Below are 19574 nucleotides of genomic sequence, written 5' to 3' on the forward strand. Positions count from 1 at the left end.
ACAGAGCAATGAGTGTTAGTTGTTTCACTAAGACTTTCAGTACTTAGTGATTTTTAAAATTCATGTGCATGTATTATGCTGAAAAAATTCTTTTAAGATTTAATTTTTTAAATATAGAATTTGTTTATTCAAAAAATAACAGCATTTACTTATACATGTTTTAAACTCTTATTACAAGTAGAGCCATAAACTGAAAACCTCATGTGAAATGAGGGTCCTTTAGATTTTAGAGTTTACAGGAAGCCTCAGGAAGAAACCATCAGAACTACATGGAAGAAAACAAATTATCTGCCTACCTAAGTCAAACAGATACTAAAAGCATTCATGTTCAGGAAAAGAGGTAAGGAAATAAGATTAAGGAAAAGTTCACTAAATACAACAGGTAACTTCACTTCTAGTAAAGTTTAGAAGTATTGGGCCACCCTGAGATTTCCCTTCCATAATATTTATTACGATTGTGATTATCTGTACGATTATATCTGTGTTTCCCTCAGCAAATGAAGACTCCCATGAAGGCGGTGACCATGCTGGTTGTATTCACTCCACTATTCCCTGCAACTGGTATGGTTCCTGACACAGAGAAAACACTGCCTAAAGATTTGTTGAACAAAAGAATGAGAAAACTAACAATGACAATTTAAAAATTCAACTCCTTGGAAATTTGTGAACACTCCAATAATTCTTGGGTAAAAGAAGAAATAAAAGCCAAGGTAATGGACTGTTTACAAACCATAAACATATAGAACGTATAGATCACTATATGTTAAACTATGTGATGAGGCCAAAACTGTACTGAGAGGAAAAACGCATGGTTTTTAACTCTTATATAATTAAACAATAAGAATATAAATGAACTTAACATTCAACTCAAGAAACTAGGAAACCTGGGGGGGGGGGGGTGGTGGGAGTAGGAGAAATTGATTAATAGATAAAATTAGGAATTATGTTTTTAAAAATATATAACTAAACATCAAACCTATAGATATGATAACTAAACCCAAGAACTAAATTTTATAAAAATCACAATAAAACAGGTAAAATCTCTATTAAGTAAGGCAAAATGCAAAAATATACATTAGGATTGAGAAAGGGGCAAAACCACATATGCAAAGTGAACTAAAATTACAAGGTAAAGATAAAATCCCTGAATATTGATTTTAAATAATTTTCATGGTGGCAAGTATCAGCTGCAAGGGATAAATGGGACTCATAAACCACAGGGTCAAATGCCATGAAAATCACAAGTCTTGGTCAAACACCTGAAGAAGCAGGTTGCTTTTGGAAATTTCCCTTATCATGCTCTGAGAGCCTGTATGTGGCACTCATACTTGACTAATGACGAAAAATTCCCTTCTTCTGGTAAATAGTTCAAAACAGGAAGCTGTCTCCATAGAAGAAAAAAAAAAGGCCCTCCAAATCTACTTTATGAGGACGTTGGTATCTTGTTCCCTTGCCTTGAGAGAATAACATTTCTTGATACGTGGAAATGTTTTTCAACAAAATAACATTTCTTGATATGTGGAAATGCTTTTCAATGAAGAACCTGTTGCTTCAAATATGTTAAAACTGGCTCAAAATTCTATTTTAATTCCAGTGTCTACTGTTGGTATGGAAAGAATTTTTAGTGCTGCGGATAATCTATGGACCAATGGATTCAACAGACTGAGTATGGAATGAAACTAGGGTGCTTTAAAAAAAAGCAATTTTTACCTCTTTAGATACAAACTATTGGTTTCTGAAAAGTAAACTACAGAGTCATATATCTAATGTAAAATATTAGATGCAATGGAGACTGTTGTAAGTAACATAAGAGAAAATTATGACTTTGAAATTTAGTAAGTGTCCCGGCTAGCTGTCCATATCTGTCTTTGACTAAGGCTATTTTAAACTCTGTACAGATAGATGTTAACCTGTAGAAAATGCAGTAATGCAAATAATTCCAGCCCATCTAAAGGCATATGATGTCTCATGGAATCCCACTGATTATCACCCTGGGAAAACTGACTAATTTTCTATCCATTTTAAAGATTATGTCAGCATTCTTTACCTGACCATAAAAGTGCAGTAGTCTCAGTTCTCTTGGAATACAGTTGTAATATCTTACTGGTTCTCATACTAATTAATGAGTTAAATAAAATATTTGACAAGTATTCATTTATACTTGTATGAGTCATGATTTTATCTTTTAAAAAATGATTAACAGTTTATATACACATATACACATACATACATTCACATGCATACATGTGAATTATCTTGTAGGACAATGCATTATCTTGTAGGACAATTTTAATCAAGTATTTCCAATAATTTTGCTAATTAAAAAAAAAAATCTGCTCATGGCAACCCCAGGAGACATTCCCTCAAAGCCCCGAGAGTAGGGCCAGGAGGATGTGATTGGTCCTTGAACGGAAGTTTACCAAGGGCCCATCCTGGGTCCAGAGTTGGTCTGTGTGAGTGAGGAGCCAGGTACCCAATGTACACCCCCATTTGTTCAACCTGGCTGAGCCATGGGAAAGGCTGGCTAAGGCAAGGAAGGGTCAGAAACACTATGAGAGTGCTCTGGAAGGAGAGAACAAACTCCATTATGGGAAGGAGGAACCAGGAAGAGGTGGTCATGGAAACAAGTCTTTAAGGATTTCAACCAGCAGAAATGGGGCTGGAGAGGCTCCAGAAGCCAAAGAACGCACGAGCAGTGGCCTGGAGGTAGGAACACACAGGGATGCTTAAGGGAGCAGCAGTTTGGCAGAAATGCAGGCAAGTGTTGCCTTGTACAAGACTGGAAGGTGAGAGAGAGATGGAAACTCCCCATTTGGCAAAGTTTTTTTTTAATAGATGTTTATTGGAGTATACTTGCTTCACAATACTGTGTTAGTTTCTGTTGCACAACAAAGCAAATCAGCCATATGCATACACATGTCCCCATATCCCCTCCCTCTTGAGCCTCTCTCCCATCCTCCCTATCCCACCCCTCTAGGGCATCGCAAAGCACTGAGCCGATCTTCCTGTGCTATGCTGCTGCTTCCCACCAGCCAACTATTTTACATTCGGTAGTGTATATATGTCGATGCTACTCTCACTTCGTCCCAGCTTTGCCCTCCCACCCCATGTCCTCAAGTCCATTTTCTATGTCTACCTCTTTATTCCTGCCCTGCAACTAGGTTCATCAGTATCATTTTTCTTTTTTTTTAGATTCCATATATATGTGTTCGCATACAGTATTTGTTTTTCTCTTTCTGACTTACTTCACTCTGTATGACAGACTCTAGGTCCATCCACCTCACTACAGATAACTCAATTTCGTTTCTTTTTATGGCTGAGTAATATTCCATTGTATATATGTGCCACATCTTCTTTATCCATTCATCTGTCGATGGACATTTAGGTTGGTTCCATGTCCTGGCTATTGTAAATAGTGCTGCAATGAACATTGTGGTGCATGTCTCTTTTTGAATTATGGTTTTCTCAGGGTATATGCCCAGTAGTGGGATTGCTGCATCATACGGTAGTTCTATTTTTAGTTTTTTAAGGAGCCTCCATACTGTTTTCCATAGTGGTTGTATCAATTTACATTCCCACCAACAGTGCAGGAGGATTCCCTTTCACCACACCCTTTCCAGCATTTATTGTTTCTAGATTTTTTGATAATGGCCATTCTGACTGGCATGAGGTGATACCTCATTGTAGTTTTGATTTGCATTTCTCTAATAATTAGTGATGTTGAGCATCTTTTCATGTGCCTCTTGGCCATCTGTATGTCTTCCTTGGTGAAATGTCTATTTAGGTCTTCCGCCCATTTTTTAACTGGATTGTTTGTTCTTTTTGACATTGAGCTCCATGAGCTGTTCGTATATTTTGGAGATTAATCCTTTGTCTGTTGTTTCATTGGCAAATATTTTCTCCCATTCTGAGGGTGGTCTTTTTGTCTTGTTTATGGTTTCCCTTGTTGTGAAAAAGCTTTTAAGTTTAATTAAGTCCCATTTGTTTATTTTTGTTTTTATTTCCATTACTCTAGGAGGTGGCTCAAAAAAGATCTTGCTGTGGTCTATATCAAAGAGTGTTTTTTCCTAAGTTTTCCTCTAAGAGTTTTATAGTGCCTGGTGTTACATTTAAGTCTTTAATCCATTTGGAGTTTATTTTTGTGTATGGTGTTAGGGAGTGTTCTAATTTCATTCTTTTATATGTAGCTGTCCAGTTTCCCCAGCACCACTTATTGAAGAGGCTGTCTTTTCTCCATTGTTTGTCCTTGCCTCCTTTGTCATAAATTAGGTGCCCATATGTGTGTGGGTTTATCTCTGGGCATTCTACCTTGTACCATTGATCTATATTTCTGTTTTTGTTCCAGTACCATACTGTCTTGATTACTGTAGCTTTGCGGTACAGTTTGAAGTCAGGGAGTCTGATTCCTCCAGCTCCGTTTTTCTTTCTCAGGATTGCTTTGGCTATTGGGGGTCTTTTGGGTTTCCATACAAATTGTAAAATTTTTTGTTCTAATTCTGTGAAGAATGCCATTGGTAGTTTGATAGGGATTGCATTGAATCTGTAGATCGCTTTGGGTAGTATAGTCATTTTCACAATATTGATTCTTCCAATCCAAGAACATGGTATATTTCTCCATCTGTTTATGTCATCTTTAATTTCTTTCATCAGTGTCTTATAGTTTTCTGAGTACAAGTCTTTCACCTCCTTAGGCAGGTTTATTCCTAGGTATTTTATTCTTTTTGTTGCAGTGGTAAATGGGAGTGTTTCCTTAATTTCTCTTTCTGATTTTTCACTGTTGGTGTATAGGAATGCCAGAGATTTCTGTGCATTAATTTTGTATCCTGCAACCTTACCAAATTCATTGATTAGTTCTAGTAGTTTTCTGGTGGCATCCTTAGGATTTTCTATGTATAGTATCATGTCAACAGCAAACAGTGACAGTTTTACTTCTTCTTTTCCAATTTGTATTCTCTTTATTTCTTTTTCTTCTCTGATTGCTGTGGCTAGGACTTCCAAAACTATGTTGAATAAGAGTGGCGAGAGTGGACATCCTTGTCTTGTTCCTGATCTTGTGGAAATGCTTTCAGTTTTTCACCATTGAGTACGATGCTTGCTGTGGGTTTGTCATATATGTCCTTTATTATGTTGAGGTAGGTTCCCTCTATGCCCATTTTCTGGAGAGTTTTTTTTATCATACATGGGTGTTGAATTTTGTCAAAAGCTTTTTCTGCATCTACTGAGATGATCATATGGTTTTTATTCCTTAATTTATTAATGTGGTGTATCACACTGATTGATTTGCGTATGAAGAATCCTTGCATCCCTGGGATAAATCCCACTTAATCATGGTGTATGATCCTTTTAATGTGCTGTTGGATCCTGTCTGCTAGTATGTTGTTCAGGATTTTTGCATCTATGTTTTTCAGGGATATTGGTTTATAATTTTCTTTTTTCGTGATATCTTTTTCTGGTTTGGGTATCAAGGGAGATGATGGCTTTGTAGAATGAATTTGGGAGTGTTTCTCCCTCTGCAATTTTTTGGAAGAGTTTGAGAAGGATGGGTGCTAGCTCTTCTCTAAATGTTTGATAGAATTCGCCTGTGAAGCCATCTGGTCCTGGACTTTTGTTTGCTGCAAGAGTTTTAATTACGGTTTCAATTTCATTACTTGTGATTGATAGGTCTGTTTATATTTTCTAATTCTTCCCGGTTCAGTCTTGGAAAATTGTACCTTTCCAAGAATTTGTCCACTTCTTCGTGGTTGCCCATTCTATTGGCATATAGTTGTTTGTAGTAGTCTCTTATAATCCTTTGTATTTCTGCAGTGTCAGTTGTGATTTCTCCTTTTTCATTCCTAATTTTATTGATTCACGTCTTCCCCCTTTTTTTCTTGATGAGTCTGGCTAAGGGTTTATCAATTTAGTTTATATTCTCAAAGAACCAGCTTTTAGTTTTATTGATCTTTGCTATTGTTTTCTTCATTTCTATTTCATTTATTTCTGCTCTGATCTTTATGATTTCTTTCCTTCTACTGACTTTGGGTTTTCTTTGTTCTTCTTTCTCTAGTTGTTTTAAGTGTAGGTTTAGATTGTTTATTTGAGATTTTTCTTGTTTCTTGAGGTGAGATTGTATTGCTATAAACTTCCCTCTTAGAACTGCTCTTGCTGCATCCCATAGGTTTTAGGTCATCGTGTTTTCATTGTCATTTGTTTCTATGTACTTTTATATTTCTTCTTTGATTTCTTCAGTGATCTCTTGGTTATTTAGTAGTGCACTGTTTAGCCTCCATGTGTTTGTGTTTTTTACGTTTTTTTTCCTGTAATTGATTTCCAGTCTCACAGCATTGTGGTCAGAAAAGATGCTTGATACGATTTCAACTTTCTTAAATTTTCTGAGGCTTGATTTGTGACCCAAGATGTGATCTATCCTGGAGAATGTTCCATTTGCCCTTGAGAAGAAAGTGTGTTCTGCCACTTTCGGGTCGAATGTTCTATAAATATCAATTAGATCTATCTGGTCTATTGTGTCATTTAAAGCTTGTGTTTCCTTATTTATTTTCTGTTTGGATGATCTGTCCATTGGTGTAAGTGGGGTGTTGAAGTCCCCTACTATTATTGTCTTACTGTTGATTTCTCCTTTCATGGTTGTTAGCATTTGCCTTATGTATTGACTCCTATGCTGGGTGTATAAACATTTATAATTGTTATACCTTCTTCTTGGATTGATCCTTTGATCATTATGTAGTGTCCTTCCTTGTCTCTTGTAACATTCTTTATTTTAAAGTCTATTTTATCTGATACAAGTATTGCTACTCCAACTTTCTTTTGATTTCCATTTGCATAGAATATCTTTTTCCATCCCTTCACTTTCAGTCTGTATGCGTCCCTAGGTCTGAAGTGGGTGTCTTGTAGACAGCATATATATGGGTCTTGTTTTTGTATCCATTCAGCCAGTCTGTGTCTTTTGGTTGGGGCATTTAATCCATTTACATTCAAGGTTATTATCGATATGTATGTTCCTATTACCATTTTCTTAATTGTTTTGGGTTTGTTTTGTGGGTCTTTTCCTTCTCTTGTGTTTCCCATCTAGAGAAGTTCCTTTAGCATTTGTTGTAAAGCTGGTTTGGTGGTGCTGAATTCTCTTAGCTTTTGCTTGTCTGAAAAGCTTTTGACTTCTCCATCGAATCTGAATGAGATCCTTGCTGGGTAGAGTAATCTTGGTTGTAGGTTCTTCTCTTTCATCACTTTAAGTATATCCTGCCACTCCCTTCTGGCCTGCAGAGTTTCTGCTGAAAAATCAGGTCATAACCTTATGGGGATTCCTTTGTATGTTATTTTTTGTTTTTCCCTTGCTGCTTTTAATATTTTTTCTTTGAATTTAATTTTTGTTAGTTTGATTAATATGTGTCTTGGTGTGTTTTTCCTAGGGTTTATCCTGTATGGGACTCTCTGTGCTTCCTGGACTTGGGTGACTATTTCCTTTCCCATGTTAGGGAAGTTTTCTACTATAATCTCTTCAAATATTTTCTCAGACCCTTTCTTTTTTCTCAGACCCCTATAATTCGAATGTTGGTGCGTTTAGTGTTGTCCCAGTGGTCTCTGAGATTGTCTTCAATTCTTTTCATTCTTTTTTCTTTATTCTGCTCCTCGGCAGTTATTTCCACCATTTTGTCTTCCAGCTCACTTATTCGTTCTTCTGCCTCAGTTATTCTGTTATTGATTCCTTCTAGTGTATTTTTCATTTCAGTTATTGTGTTGTTCATCTCTGTTTGTTTGTTCTTTAGTTCTTCTAGATCTCTGTTAAACATTTCTTGTATTTTCTCAGTCCGTGCCTCCATTCTATTTCCGAGATTCTGGATCATCTTTACTGTCATTACTCTGAATTCTTTTTCAGGTAGATTGCCTATTTCCTCTTCATTTATTTGGTCTTGTAGGTTTTTACCTTGCTCCTTCATCTGTGACATGTTTGTTTGCCATCTTTTTTTTTTTTTTTTTTAATGAGTGGGATTGTGTTCTTGTCTTACTGGTTGTTTGGCCTGAGGCTTCTAACACTGGGGTTTGTAGGCTATTGGGTAGAGCTGGGTCTTGGTGCTGAGATGAGGAACTCTGTGAGAACCTCACTCCTATGAATATTCCCTGGGGTCTGAGATTCTCTGTTAGTCCAGTGGTTCGGACTTGGAGCTCCCACCGCAGGAGCTTTGGCCCGGCCCCGGGTTCGTGAATCAAGATCCCGCAAGCCACCTGGGGCGGCAAAAAACACAGCAATAACAAAGTAAAAAATAAAATTAGACTAGGAAACTAACATATATGTTAGGAAAAATAGAAAAATAAAAATATAGATGAATCAACAACTGGAAGGTACATCAGTACCACAATAGTAAAACAGAGGAGGAGAGAAAAGAGAAAAAAAAAAAGAGTGGGGGAGGCCTTAGCTGTGGAGGGTGGGCCTAAGCAAGGGTGAGGTTTGGGTGGTGGGTGGGGGCAATGCTCAGGACCCACAGGGCTGGAAGAGGCCCTGGGGGCTGTGGGGGTGGGGCTTAGGCTCAAGGAACAGAAGGGGCCCAGGCGTGCCCCGCACCCCTGGTCTCAGAGGGCAGGGGACCTCACCTGGGAGCCCAGCAGGCTTCCTGAGGTTGAGTGGGTGGGGCAAACGCCCTCCACTCCTCTCCTGGAGGGCCCCTCCCGCCTGCCTCTCCTGATCTCCCCAGGCTCAGGGGCGCCGATCCTGTCTGGCCTCCACTTCTCCTCCCCCCTCAGTCCCCCTACATCCTACCGGTTCACTTTGGGGTTCCTCCCATCTCCTTGGGCGTCAGAGTCCCCCACCAGCGGCCAGCAGGTGCCCTAGTTGTGGGGAGACACTAACTCCACGTCTTCCCACATGGCCACCTTGACCTGGCAAAGTATGTTTTTGACTTGGCCATTCTGCATATTGTGGACATGCGATGACCAATTTGACTGCTTATTCTACTTTTCCGGATATTTCAACTCAACTTGCCAACAGGGTGCCAATCACAAGCAGCTAAGCATGAACAGTGAATACTAATCAAAGGGGAAAGAATGAGTTGATTGTGGCTGTGTTTGAACAGGAAATTCCTCTGGCCAACTCTTGCGTCTCTTCCGCACGTGACTTGGGGTTCTGGGTTGCTATGTTGCTGGTGGCAGCAGATGCTCCACTGGCCACAGCTGAAAGGTTTATGGTTTGTTTTTTAGGGTCAGGAAGTAGGTGTGAAGTAGGTATGAAACCTTTTGATATTTGCTGCCATTGCCAAAATGCCTCTACTATGTCCTTTGTACTCTGCAAGAATCTCCCTACCCAAGGGCTTTTGCCAAGTGCCACATTCCCAAATGCAAGTTTTCCTCAAAAACACCCATCGAGACAAACCAAAAACCCTCTCTCTCATCCAAGCTCGGTATCTTCCCTAACTCTAAGGGATCGCTGAAATCCAGGGTTAAAAATCCAAATGACAGTTTAAAATAGACTGACAAAATATTCATTATTATAAAACTAGAGGTAGTGTAATGAATGTTAAAATGATGGATTAAAAAGAGCAGCAGCAAAATGGTTATATCATGCATCAAAAAGAATAAAATACCTGGGAATAATTCTACCTAAGGAGGCAAAAAACCTGTACTCTGCAAACTGTAAGACGCTGATGAAAGAAATTGAAGACAATACAAACAGATGGAAAGATATACTGAGTTCTTGGATTGGAAGAATCAATATTGTTAAAATGACCATACAACCCAAGGCAATCTACAGATTCAATGCAATCCCTATCAAATTGCCAATGGCATTTTTCACAGAATTAGAGCAAAAAATTTTTTTAATTTGAATTTTTTTAATTTTTTAATGGAAACAACAAAAGACTCCAAATAGGCAAAACAATCTTGAGAAAGAAGAACAAAGCTGGAGGAATCACACTCCCTGACTGCAGGCTATACTACAAAGCTACAGTAATCAAAAGAGTATGGTACTGTCACAAAACAGACATACAGAACAGGACAGAAAGCCCAGAAATAAACCCACACACTTATGGGCAATTAATTAATCTATGACAAAGGAGGCAAGAATATACAATAGAGAAAAGACAGTCTCTTCAATAAGTGGTACTGGGAAAACTGGACAGCTACATGTAAAAGAATGGAATTAGAACATTCTCTAACACCATATACAAAAATAAACTCAAAATGGATTAAAGACCTAAATATAAGACTGGATACTATAAAACTCCTAGAGGAAAACAGAGGCAGAACACTCTTTGACATAAATCACCACAATATTTTTTTAGATCCGTCTCCTAGAGTAATGGAAATAAAAACAAAAATAAACAAATGGGACCAAATTAAACTTAAAGCTTTTGCACAGCAAAGGAAACCATAAATGAAATAAAAAGGACTGGGAGAAAATATTTGCAAACAATGTGACTGACAAGGGATTAATTTCCAAAATATACAAACAGCTCATACAGCTTAATATCAAAAAAACAAACAACCCAATCAAAAAATGGGCAGAAGACCTAAATAGACATTTCTCCAAAGAAGACATACAGATGGCCAACAGGCACATGAAAAGATGCTCAATATTGCTAATTATTAGAGAAATGCAAACCAAAACTACAATGAGGTATCACCTCACACCAGTCAGAATGGCCATCATTAAAAAGACTACAAATAATAAATGCTGGAGAGGGTGTGGAGAAAAGGGAAACCTCCTACACTGTTGGTGGGAATGTAAATTGGTGCAGCCACTTTGGAGAACAGTATGGAGCCTCCTTAAAAAACTAAAAATAGAGTTGCCATGTGATCCAGCAATCCTACTCCTGGGCATACACCAGGACAAAACTCTAATTTGAAAAGATACATGCACCCCCTCTGTTCATAGCAGCACTATTTACAATTGCCAAGACAGGGAAGCAACCTAAGTGTCCATCGACAGATGAATGGACAAAGACGATGTGGTACATATATACAATGGAATACTACTCAGCCATAAAAAGAATGAAATAATGCCAGTTGCAGCAACATGGATGGACCTAGAGATTATCACACTAAGTAAGTCAGACAGAGAAAGACAAATATCATACGCTCCCCCAAGCTGAACAGAGATTTTCGGACGAGGGACACTTGCTGGCTCTCTGATTCCTGTGAGTAGCTGAATTCCAGCCCCCCAAGTGCAGGCATTAGAACCCCAGCCCCCCGCCAGCTGCAAAGGTCTCCACACAGCACCTTCTCTGAACTCTGCTTGCTGTGCTGACTCTGAGAGCATTCTTTATTTCTAGCACATGGTGACTTCCCTTTCTTGGCTTCTGGTTCAGCTTTGCTTCTGGATTTTTAATTTGGTTTATCTGTGTTTGTGTGTTTGAAGCAGGCAGTTGGGAGGGAGGGGCTTTCCCCCTCATCACCCCGTCTACCATATTGCCTCAAAGTCCAAAACAAGTCTGCTCAGAGAGTCTCCTGGCACTCACGATCACTTCCTGGAAGCAAACTTTGATTTCAGACACGCCAAGGGTGAGCTGTCAAAGGAACACAGGAGCAGAGGGCTCCGTGAGCAGGCATAGGAACGTGGGCCCGGGGCTCCAGAGACAGCTGGGGCGAGAGCGAGGAGGCAGCCACCACCGGGGCACAGAGGACATGGATGAAGCTCTCCAAGCTGGGGAGAGGCCCCACAGGACAGGAATCGGACTGGGGAAGGCGAGAGCTGGGTCAGAGCCTCGCAGCACACTTACCGCCAGTGGGTAAGAGGGACAAAAGCAGTCAGGGAGGAGCCAGCTGTCAGAACGGCAGGAAGGGAATAAGCCAAGCAAAGAGAGAGTTTTCAAGAAGGGGGTGACAAAAGTTGTGGCAAAGTCAAGGAAGACGAGGGTGCAAACATCCGCAGAACTCATAATTCTGAGAAGCAGTGCAGGCAGGGCTGCCAAGGAATGACTGGGGGATGAGTAATCGGAGGCTGCAAATGTCAGTTTCCTCTCCCTTCCCTCCCCCACCTCGCCTCCCACCTGAGACAGGCAGTCCATGCCCGTCACCACTTTCTCAACGACATCAGAGGGGCCACTGGGGCCCACATCAGACACAGGGAAGGAGAGGCACTTCCCGCATGAAAGACTAAAATCCAAAATACGTGAACGCCACACATCTGCCTTCCTGGGATATTTGCTCAACGACCCTGTGCCCCCAGATGCCTGAAGTGAGAGCCCTGCTCCCAGGAGGGTTCCCCTTCCAGGCCACCACCCTGCAGATCAGGCCGCCTGACCCACCGGCTGTGATTTCCTCCCTGCCAAGTTCTTCAGTTTTCCCTTTGCTGCTACAGATGAGTCAAATTCTCTGGATGAATTCAGTAGGAAAGAGCAAATCATAATAGGAACGTGCACAGAGCAAGCAGAGTGTGTGTGTGTGTGCGTGTGTGTATATGTGTACACATGATGAATAGCATACAACTGTAATTAATGAGCGAATCACCCATACTCCAGGAATTCCATACCCCCAGGTCACTCCTGTATAAGTCAGGCTCCTCTTGGGACCACCCTGATCAGAGAAAAGTTTTCACCCTCTTGCCAGCTGCTCAGGCCCCAAACCTCGGGATCGTCCTCCAGTCACTTCCTTTCTTCATCTCCGACATCCTATCCGGCATAAATCCTGCCACCTCTGTCTTCAGAATGTCTCCCCTTTCAGCCTCCTTCTCTCCATGTCCACTGCCACCTCCCCGATGCTAGCCAGCATCACCTCACTCCTGGATTCTGCCCTAACCCTCTAACCCGGCCTCATTTCCACTCTGGCCCCCCTGCAATCCCAATTTGCTATTCAAATAGTAGCAACACTAATTAAAAAAACAAAAAACAAAAGCAACTCTAAAGCAGATCATGTCTGTCTCCTGTTTAAAACCCTTCACTGCCCTCAGAAGAGAACCCAACTCCTCTCTGGGCTGAGCCCTTCCCAGACGGCCCCGCCGCCCGCCCACAGCACCCTCACAATCTCCCCCAGGCCTGCTGCGCTCCAGCCACACTGGCCTTGGAGTTTCTTCCACCGTGGGCTCTGCACTGGCTGTGCCCTCGTCTTGGCGCAGCTGGCTCCCTCTTGTCACTCAGGTCTCAGACAGGCCTTCCCTGCACACCCAGTCAGTCCCTATCGCATCCTCCTCTTTTGGTCTCTGGCATCACTTTTATTCCTATCTGACAGCCCTTGGTTCATGACTTCATGCATTCAACAAACATTTATTGACCACTTCTTGCACCAGCCAGACTAGGCACATGTTTATTCTCCCACAAAAACGTGTCTGTCTCCCCTGGATAACATAAAAGCCCATGAAGACAGGGGCCTTGACCATAGCCTCGGGGCCTGGCATGGAGCAGGTGAGGAGGTAGGTGTTCAATAAGTATCTGATTTGCAGAATGAATAAGAGCCACACAGTATGTGTGCTCAGGAAATCAGAATTGGCCGACAGGACTCCTTGCTTAGGTCTCATGGCTTTGAGGCAGCCAATATTCCAAAGCGGGCCCAGTGTTGGGATAAATCAGACCCTATCTGTGTTTTTCCAGGCCAGCAGAAGGTGACTCCCTCCCTGTTTGTGCATCTAGCCAGCATTTATTATGGGCCTACTATGTGCGAGGTCAGCCTCTGTCCTGTCCCAGCTCACCCAGCCGCTGGTACTCAGCAGCCAGCCATGGACAGGCCGACAGGCTGTCCTGCCTACCAGCTAATGACCAACTGGCCCTCACTGAAGGCCATCCATAGTGAAACCAAGTGGCAGGTCTCTTCCCACACCTGTGACCCCCTTCCATCCAGGTTTCCCAGATATCCAGGGTTTCAATGCAACCCCAGCGACTGCACTCAGGGAGCTGGTCATACACTTGTCCCCAGGGGCCTGTGTGCCAGCCTCACTTCTCCAGCCCCACTTCCCAAGCAGTGTGTGTGCCTGCTTTTCCCTGCCCTGTGCCCAGCCTGATTCCAACATCAGGTTCCATCATAGACAAGTCATCCAGCAAATGGCCAAGAACATGGACTATGTGTCCATCAAGGCAAAACTACATCACATCGGCTCTGGCACTCATCAGCTCCGTGATCTGAGACAGGCCACTACAACTCCTGGAACCTCAGTTTCCTTCTCTGCAAAATGAAGACTATTAAAGTACTGACCTTTGGGGCTGCTACGGCTGGTGTGCCTGCTCCTCCCTGCTCTGCAGGGCCATGAGATTTCACCAGTCCCAGATCAAGGGACAAGTGGGGGGAGGGGAAGCGGCAATTTTCTGGCAGCGTTTCAGTGGCTAATCTCATTACTGGGAAAAGAAGTAGCAAAAGAAGGACACAATTCAGCACAACAAACATATACAATTCAAATGACCAGTGTAAACTCAGTCGTTTGGGATATGGAGAAAAAATCAGACTGCACCAAGAAGGAAGGTGATCAAAGGGGGAGGCAGACCTGTAAACAAAACTGCAGAGTAGATGCCCTGTGTGCTCTGTCACAATAGGTGTAGAGAGAGTGTCAGGAATATAGTGGCATCGTCGATTCTACTGGGCTGGGGGGATTTGGATGAAGGAGAAAGATGGCGAATTTGGCCCCCACCATTTCCCAAGTGCTCTGCACCAACCACTGTCCTTGGACTAACAGGACAGGTGGGTGAAAGGGGACAGTCTGGTCTGAAACAGGCTGAATGGTGGGTTTACCCAGAACAAACAGCTCCCCACACACGACCTCGGAGACGTCATGCTGAATCCACACGGTGTGTATCACCTCCTCTCTCCCTGACACAGCCTTTGGCAGTTGCCATTCTTATCTCCTAGGATGCTGCATCTCCCCACCTTTTGCCTTGCTAAGTGGCCCTCTGTAACCAAGAAATAGTCCTGGCTCTCAGCCCTTAGGAGGCAATGGGAGACTTCTCAGAAAAAGAACAGTTGTTGTTGCCCGGGGTCCCCCGTCCTTTGGTGACGCATAACCGCAGTTTCCTGTCCTCTCCGTGGCTCCCGCCAGCTAGATGCCAAAGTCAGCGGCCAATCCCAGGGGACCCGAGGAGCAGCGGAAGCCATGGACTAACCAAGGAGTAAGTGGCCAAAAGGCAGCCTTCAAGGCCTGGCTGCAGCTCTCTGGCTCTCTGGCTGTGTGTCCCCTCCCTGGGGCCCTCCTCTGACTTCCCTTCCCCAGATCCAGGCACAAGCAGGGAGAGGGAAAACAGTTCTTTTCTGGCAACATTTCTGTGGCTAAGCTCATTACCAGAAATTAATGGCAAAAGAAGGGTGCACTTCAGAGGCCAGCAGCCAGGCCAGCAGCAGCCACAGCCAGAACAGAGGCTCAGCGGCCTGGGGCAGCACCCAGAGTCTGCTGATCTCACCTTTAAAGTTCCTGTTGGAGCACTGTGTATAGAGGAGACAAAACAATAAACAGGCCCGCTCTCTTGTTCTGACTGACAAGGCATCATGGGAACTGTCCTTGTTGAGCTCCGTGGGGTGTGGTGGGTAAGCGTGGGGACTCCGGAGCCAGACTGCTCCGGTTTGATTCCCGCTCTGCCCCTTAGCTGGGGAACCCTGCATAAGTCATCCCACCTCTCTGTGCCTCCTCTTGACGGTGGGTAGCTGTCAAGAGGAAATGAGGGGACTTCCTGGGCGGCGCAGTGGTTCAGACTCTGCGCTCCCAATGCAGGGGGCCTGGATGTGATCCCTGCTCAGGGAACTAGATCCCACATGCATGCTGCAACTAAGAGTTCACATGCCACAACTAAGGAGCTGGCGAGCTGCAACTAAGGAGCCCGCCCCCGCGACTAAGACCTGGCACAACCAAATAAATAAGTAAATAAATAAATAAATTTATTTTTTTTTAAAAAAGAGGAAATGAGTTAATATAGGGAAAGCTTTTAGAGCAGCGCCTGGCAAATCTGTAAGGAAGAACAGCTGACCCACGTGGCCTGGAAGGGAGTTAGGTGAGGAAACTCATGCTTTCAAACGGGTCCTGGGTGGATATTTCATTCCAGGCTCTCTGAGGAGCTGTGGGAGATTTATCTTCATTGCAGCAAAGACCCATCAATGGCAGTGATGATTTGGCCACCCTGGCACAGGACTCTGCCGAGCCACATGGAGCAGGCCTGGATGTTGTTCTGGCCCAATGCTGCCCCACCATCCTGGGCAAGGCACAGCATCCTGAGGAGAACGCTGGCCAAAGCTCCATGGATGGGCCCTGCCCATCCCTGAGTGGGTAGCATCTCTGTGCAGGCCCCTCATGCTGACTCCCTGCTGTCCTCACTGACTGTGCCACTTATGGGGTCACTGAGAGTCCCTGTGTTACTGACAGTAAGGTCTGTGTACCGTGAGATTCATCATTCCTTCTTCTGGGCCCACACAGAGCTCCCAGCAGTCCAAGAAACAATAGCAGCATCTAAATGATGGAAAATTCATTTGAAAAACAATCTCCAAGCAACTTTTGAAAAAAGCCTCATGGCTCAGATGGACTCAGGGAATCACAGGGCTGGCAGCAACCACAGAGACCAGTGGCTTCCAAACTTGCTTTGACCTCCAAAGCCACTGCTCAACTGAAGTTCACCCAGAAGCTCAGGACATAAAACTGATGCAAACAGAGCTGCTCTGGTGGAAACTGTGCTCTGGAGATCTGCTTGGTGCCCTCTGTCCTCTCCCCCAGCCCCTGCTGGCCCCAAGTCAGCTCCAAAGAACCCCTGGGCTCCACAAAGCACTAATGGAGAACCACAGATCCAGGCCAACCTCCCTAAGTAGATACGAGGAGACGAGTCCCACAGAATCACTCTGCACAGACGGTGCCTGAATGCAGACCCAGTCTTTTGACTCCAGGCTAAAACCTCTCACTCCACTTTGCTATGGCTTGATCTATGGAAAATTGCAATTTAAAGAAACAAGGCTCACTTCTGACAACCTACAACACAATCCCTAAGTATTTTAAAGGCCCCTGAACTAGCCAAGTCTGAAACAGAGCCCAGCCCCGCAGACTGGCAGAAAGAAGTTCGGAAGTGAGTTAGTTGCAGAAGCACAGCTGACAACTCCATACAGTTTCCTTCAGTTCTGTGGGACATAAACAGGTCTTGAAAGGCTTGGGCTGTGTGGCTGTGAGAGACCCCAGACCAGGCGGGCCAGGAGGTGAATGCTAATGAGCGATGGAAATAGCAATGACTTCCCCCGTCAGGCGCGGTGCCAAGCTAAGGAGGATAAAGAGGTTTGAGATATTTTTAAAGTATTTTTACAGCAGAAAAACTTTCCTACAGACTCAATTATATAACTATCAGACTCCACCTCTGAGCTGAAATTATCCATGGCCTTCAGGAAAAAAAAAATTATTTTTCCCTACATGAGGGTCACAGGTTCCTCCAAAGAAACTCGTAGCTGTACAGCCAGCAGCCCAGCGCAACTGCAAACCAGCAGCCCGGAAGGCTTCCCAGGGGCAGTTTGGAGCGGAGGGCAGACGTCATGCCACTGACCCCGCCATCATACATGATTTTGTCAGGTCCAGAAGGGTCCCCAGCCACGCCGGCTTCCTCACAGCTTCCCTGTCCCAAAACGGGGCTGAGGTCACTGAAGGAGAGAGAGTGGCCAGGGGACACTTCATTAACCCACAGTCATCCTCCGTCGGTGGCAAAGGGCAGACCGAGAAAGCCTTCTGGGGCTTAAGGAATGGAGAACTTCACCAAAGAAAGGACAGCCCAAACCAAAGGAACAGACTTAGGAAGATTAACTTACAGCCCAGGTTTTTGTCAGCCTGAAGATGGGTGCACTTTGTAATGCTGACACCACAGACATGAGAGAATGAAGGTTGTTGAGTTCTAGGAGTTTCTGAAAAAAAAGATATGGAATAGATTATTTTGCTGCTATAAACAACAGAACAAAAACATGCTCAAGCGTTACCAAATATTGTCATATTTGTGAAATTCACTTACACTTAAAGATATCTCATGTAGAAAATACAGTTCTAGGAAGTTCACAGAAACCATATGCTCTTTTTCTTTCAGATTGTCAAAAGGTGAGTCTGCATCTAAAACATTTGCAAAATTTCGTAAGCTGACTCGTCTGGCTGCTGGACAGAAACATGGCTCGGGATGAGGTTTGATAATGTCCTTTCTGTTCTTTTTTTAGATGAATCTGAACTGTCCCAGCAGGCCTTTGTAAACGGAAACCTCCGCTGTGCCAACAATATCAACATGGGTCTACTGCGATTACCTTCACAACCGGAAGCGGGAGGCTGAGGAAAGATGTTATCAATCTGCACGATCCCCTCAGCTGGGAGCATGGAGCTCCAGCTTCCCAGCCACTTGACCATGCTTCTCTGAACCAGACCCCAAATTAGTGAGAACATTTGGATTTAATTCCATCTCAGACAAGTTCCTTACCACGGAGGGCAACAGAAGGAGACACAGGTGAGGGTGAGCACAGAAAAATGTAACTGCTCTGCTCTTGGTTTTATGCTGAGGGAAACCTGCCAACAGGACCCGGGTCCCACTTCTCACTCTCAGGAGTCAGTGGAAGTTGTGTAGCCGGCAGGCTCCACGGAACCAAGAGGCCAGGTTCCAACCCCGGTTCCCACTACTGGTGTGTCCTGTGGCAAGTTACCTAAGCCTTCTGAGCCTCGACATCTTCATACTTAAAATGAGGAAGGTAATCACAGCACCTCTGCTGTGTGGGACGGTGCACGTAAACTGCTAGACCAGTGCCTGGCACCCGGGAGAGCGGGCAGTGCGGCGTGGGCTGCTGTTCTTTGTCAGGAAGACTTGTCCCCAACCCCACCCCACCTGCGTGTTCCCACAGCAGCCTGTGCATTTCCTTAGCCCACTGGACTGTATTTGCTTGCACCTGCCCCTCTCTCACCCTGGACCGTGTGTTCCCTGAGAGCCGGGATGAAGCAGTATCTACCATCATATCCCTAGGACCTAGTGCAACACAGAGCAGGGCTTAGTAAAATGAACAAATCCACGAAAAGCCCTTATGCCTAGTCCTCATGGCTCTGTTCCTACCTGGAGATTTCTCCCTTACCACACAAGCTAATACTGCATTTCATACATCTCGTAATATTCCCTAATCGTTTGCTGTGTGCAATAATAGATTCTCTGAGTGAGCTGAATTTCATCCTCTGTATCTGAATGGTTATGCCTGTCACAGAATTTCTTTTAGAGGTGAAGGTTCTCTGGGAGATTATCTAATCCACCCCTTTCCCATTTTATAGATGGAAAACCAAGGCCCAGAGAAAGGAGGAGGCTCGAACGAGAACATACCCAGGGCACAGCGCCAGCATGACGATCCACCATCGGAAGATGGCAGAGCTTAAGGAGGAATCGTTTTGGATCCCTTGGGTGGGGACTGGAAACTTCCAAACTGAAAGCACCAGGTGGGCTGGAACTTCCTCCCACTTTCTCTCGCGGCCCAGCACGAACTCACCGAGAGCAACAAGTATCATTAAGCCCAGCAACAGTTCCAGGCACTTCAGAATGTACAGGACGTAAAAGTGTCCACGCCCCTAACATACTTAGAGCTGGATGAACACAACCTTGCCGTGAGGGGCAGCAGAGCAGCTCCCCTGAAGGCAGAGAGACACGCTCCGACTGACCGTGGGGCCTGGGCGTGGACACCCACCTCTCTAAGCCTCCCCTTCCTCC

At 44.0% G+C, this 19574-nt stretch overlaps 1 protein-coding gene across 14 annotated transcripts in view; it reads right to left on the bottom strand.

Moving 5' to 3' along the window:
• RALGPS1 (Ral GEF with PH domain and SH3 binding motif 1) overlaps positions 1-19574 on the bottom strand; it is a 284245-nt gene that overhangs the window by 152674 nt on the left and 111997 nt on the right. For all 14 annotated transcript variants that reach the window (XM_068552273.1, XM_068552270.1, XM_068552269.1 and 11 more), the window contains exon 7: positions 17668-17760. In XM_068552273.1, coding sequence (XP_068408374.1) covers positions 17668-17760 — 93 coding nt within the window. The remainder of the gene's footprint in view (positions 1-17667; positions 17761-19574) is intronic.

The sequence above is a fragment of the Eschrichtius robustus genome, chromosome 10 (assembly GCF_028021215.1).
Source record: "Eschrichtius robustus isolate mEscRob2 chromosome 10, mEscRob2.pri, whole genome shotgun sequence".
Taxonomy (NCBI): domain Eukaryota; kingdom Metazoa; phylum Chordata; class Mammalia; order Artiodactyla; family Eschrichtiidae; genus Eschrichtius; species Eschrichtius robustus.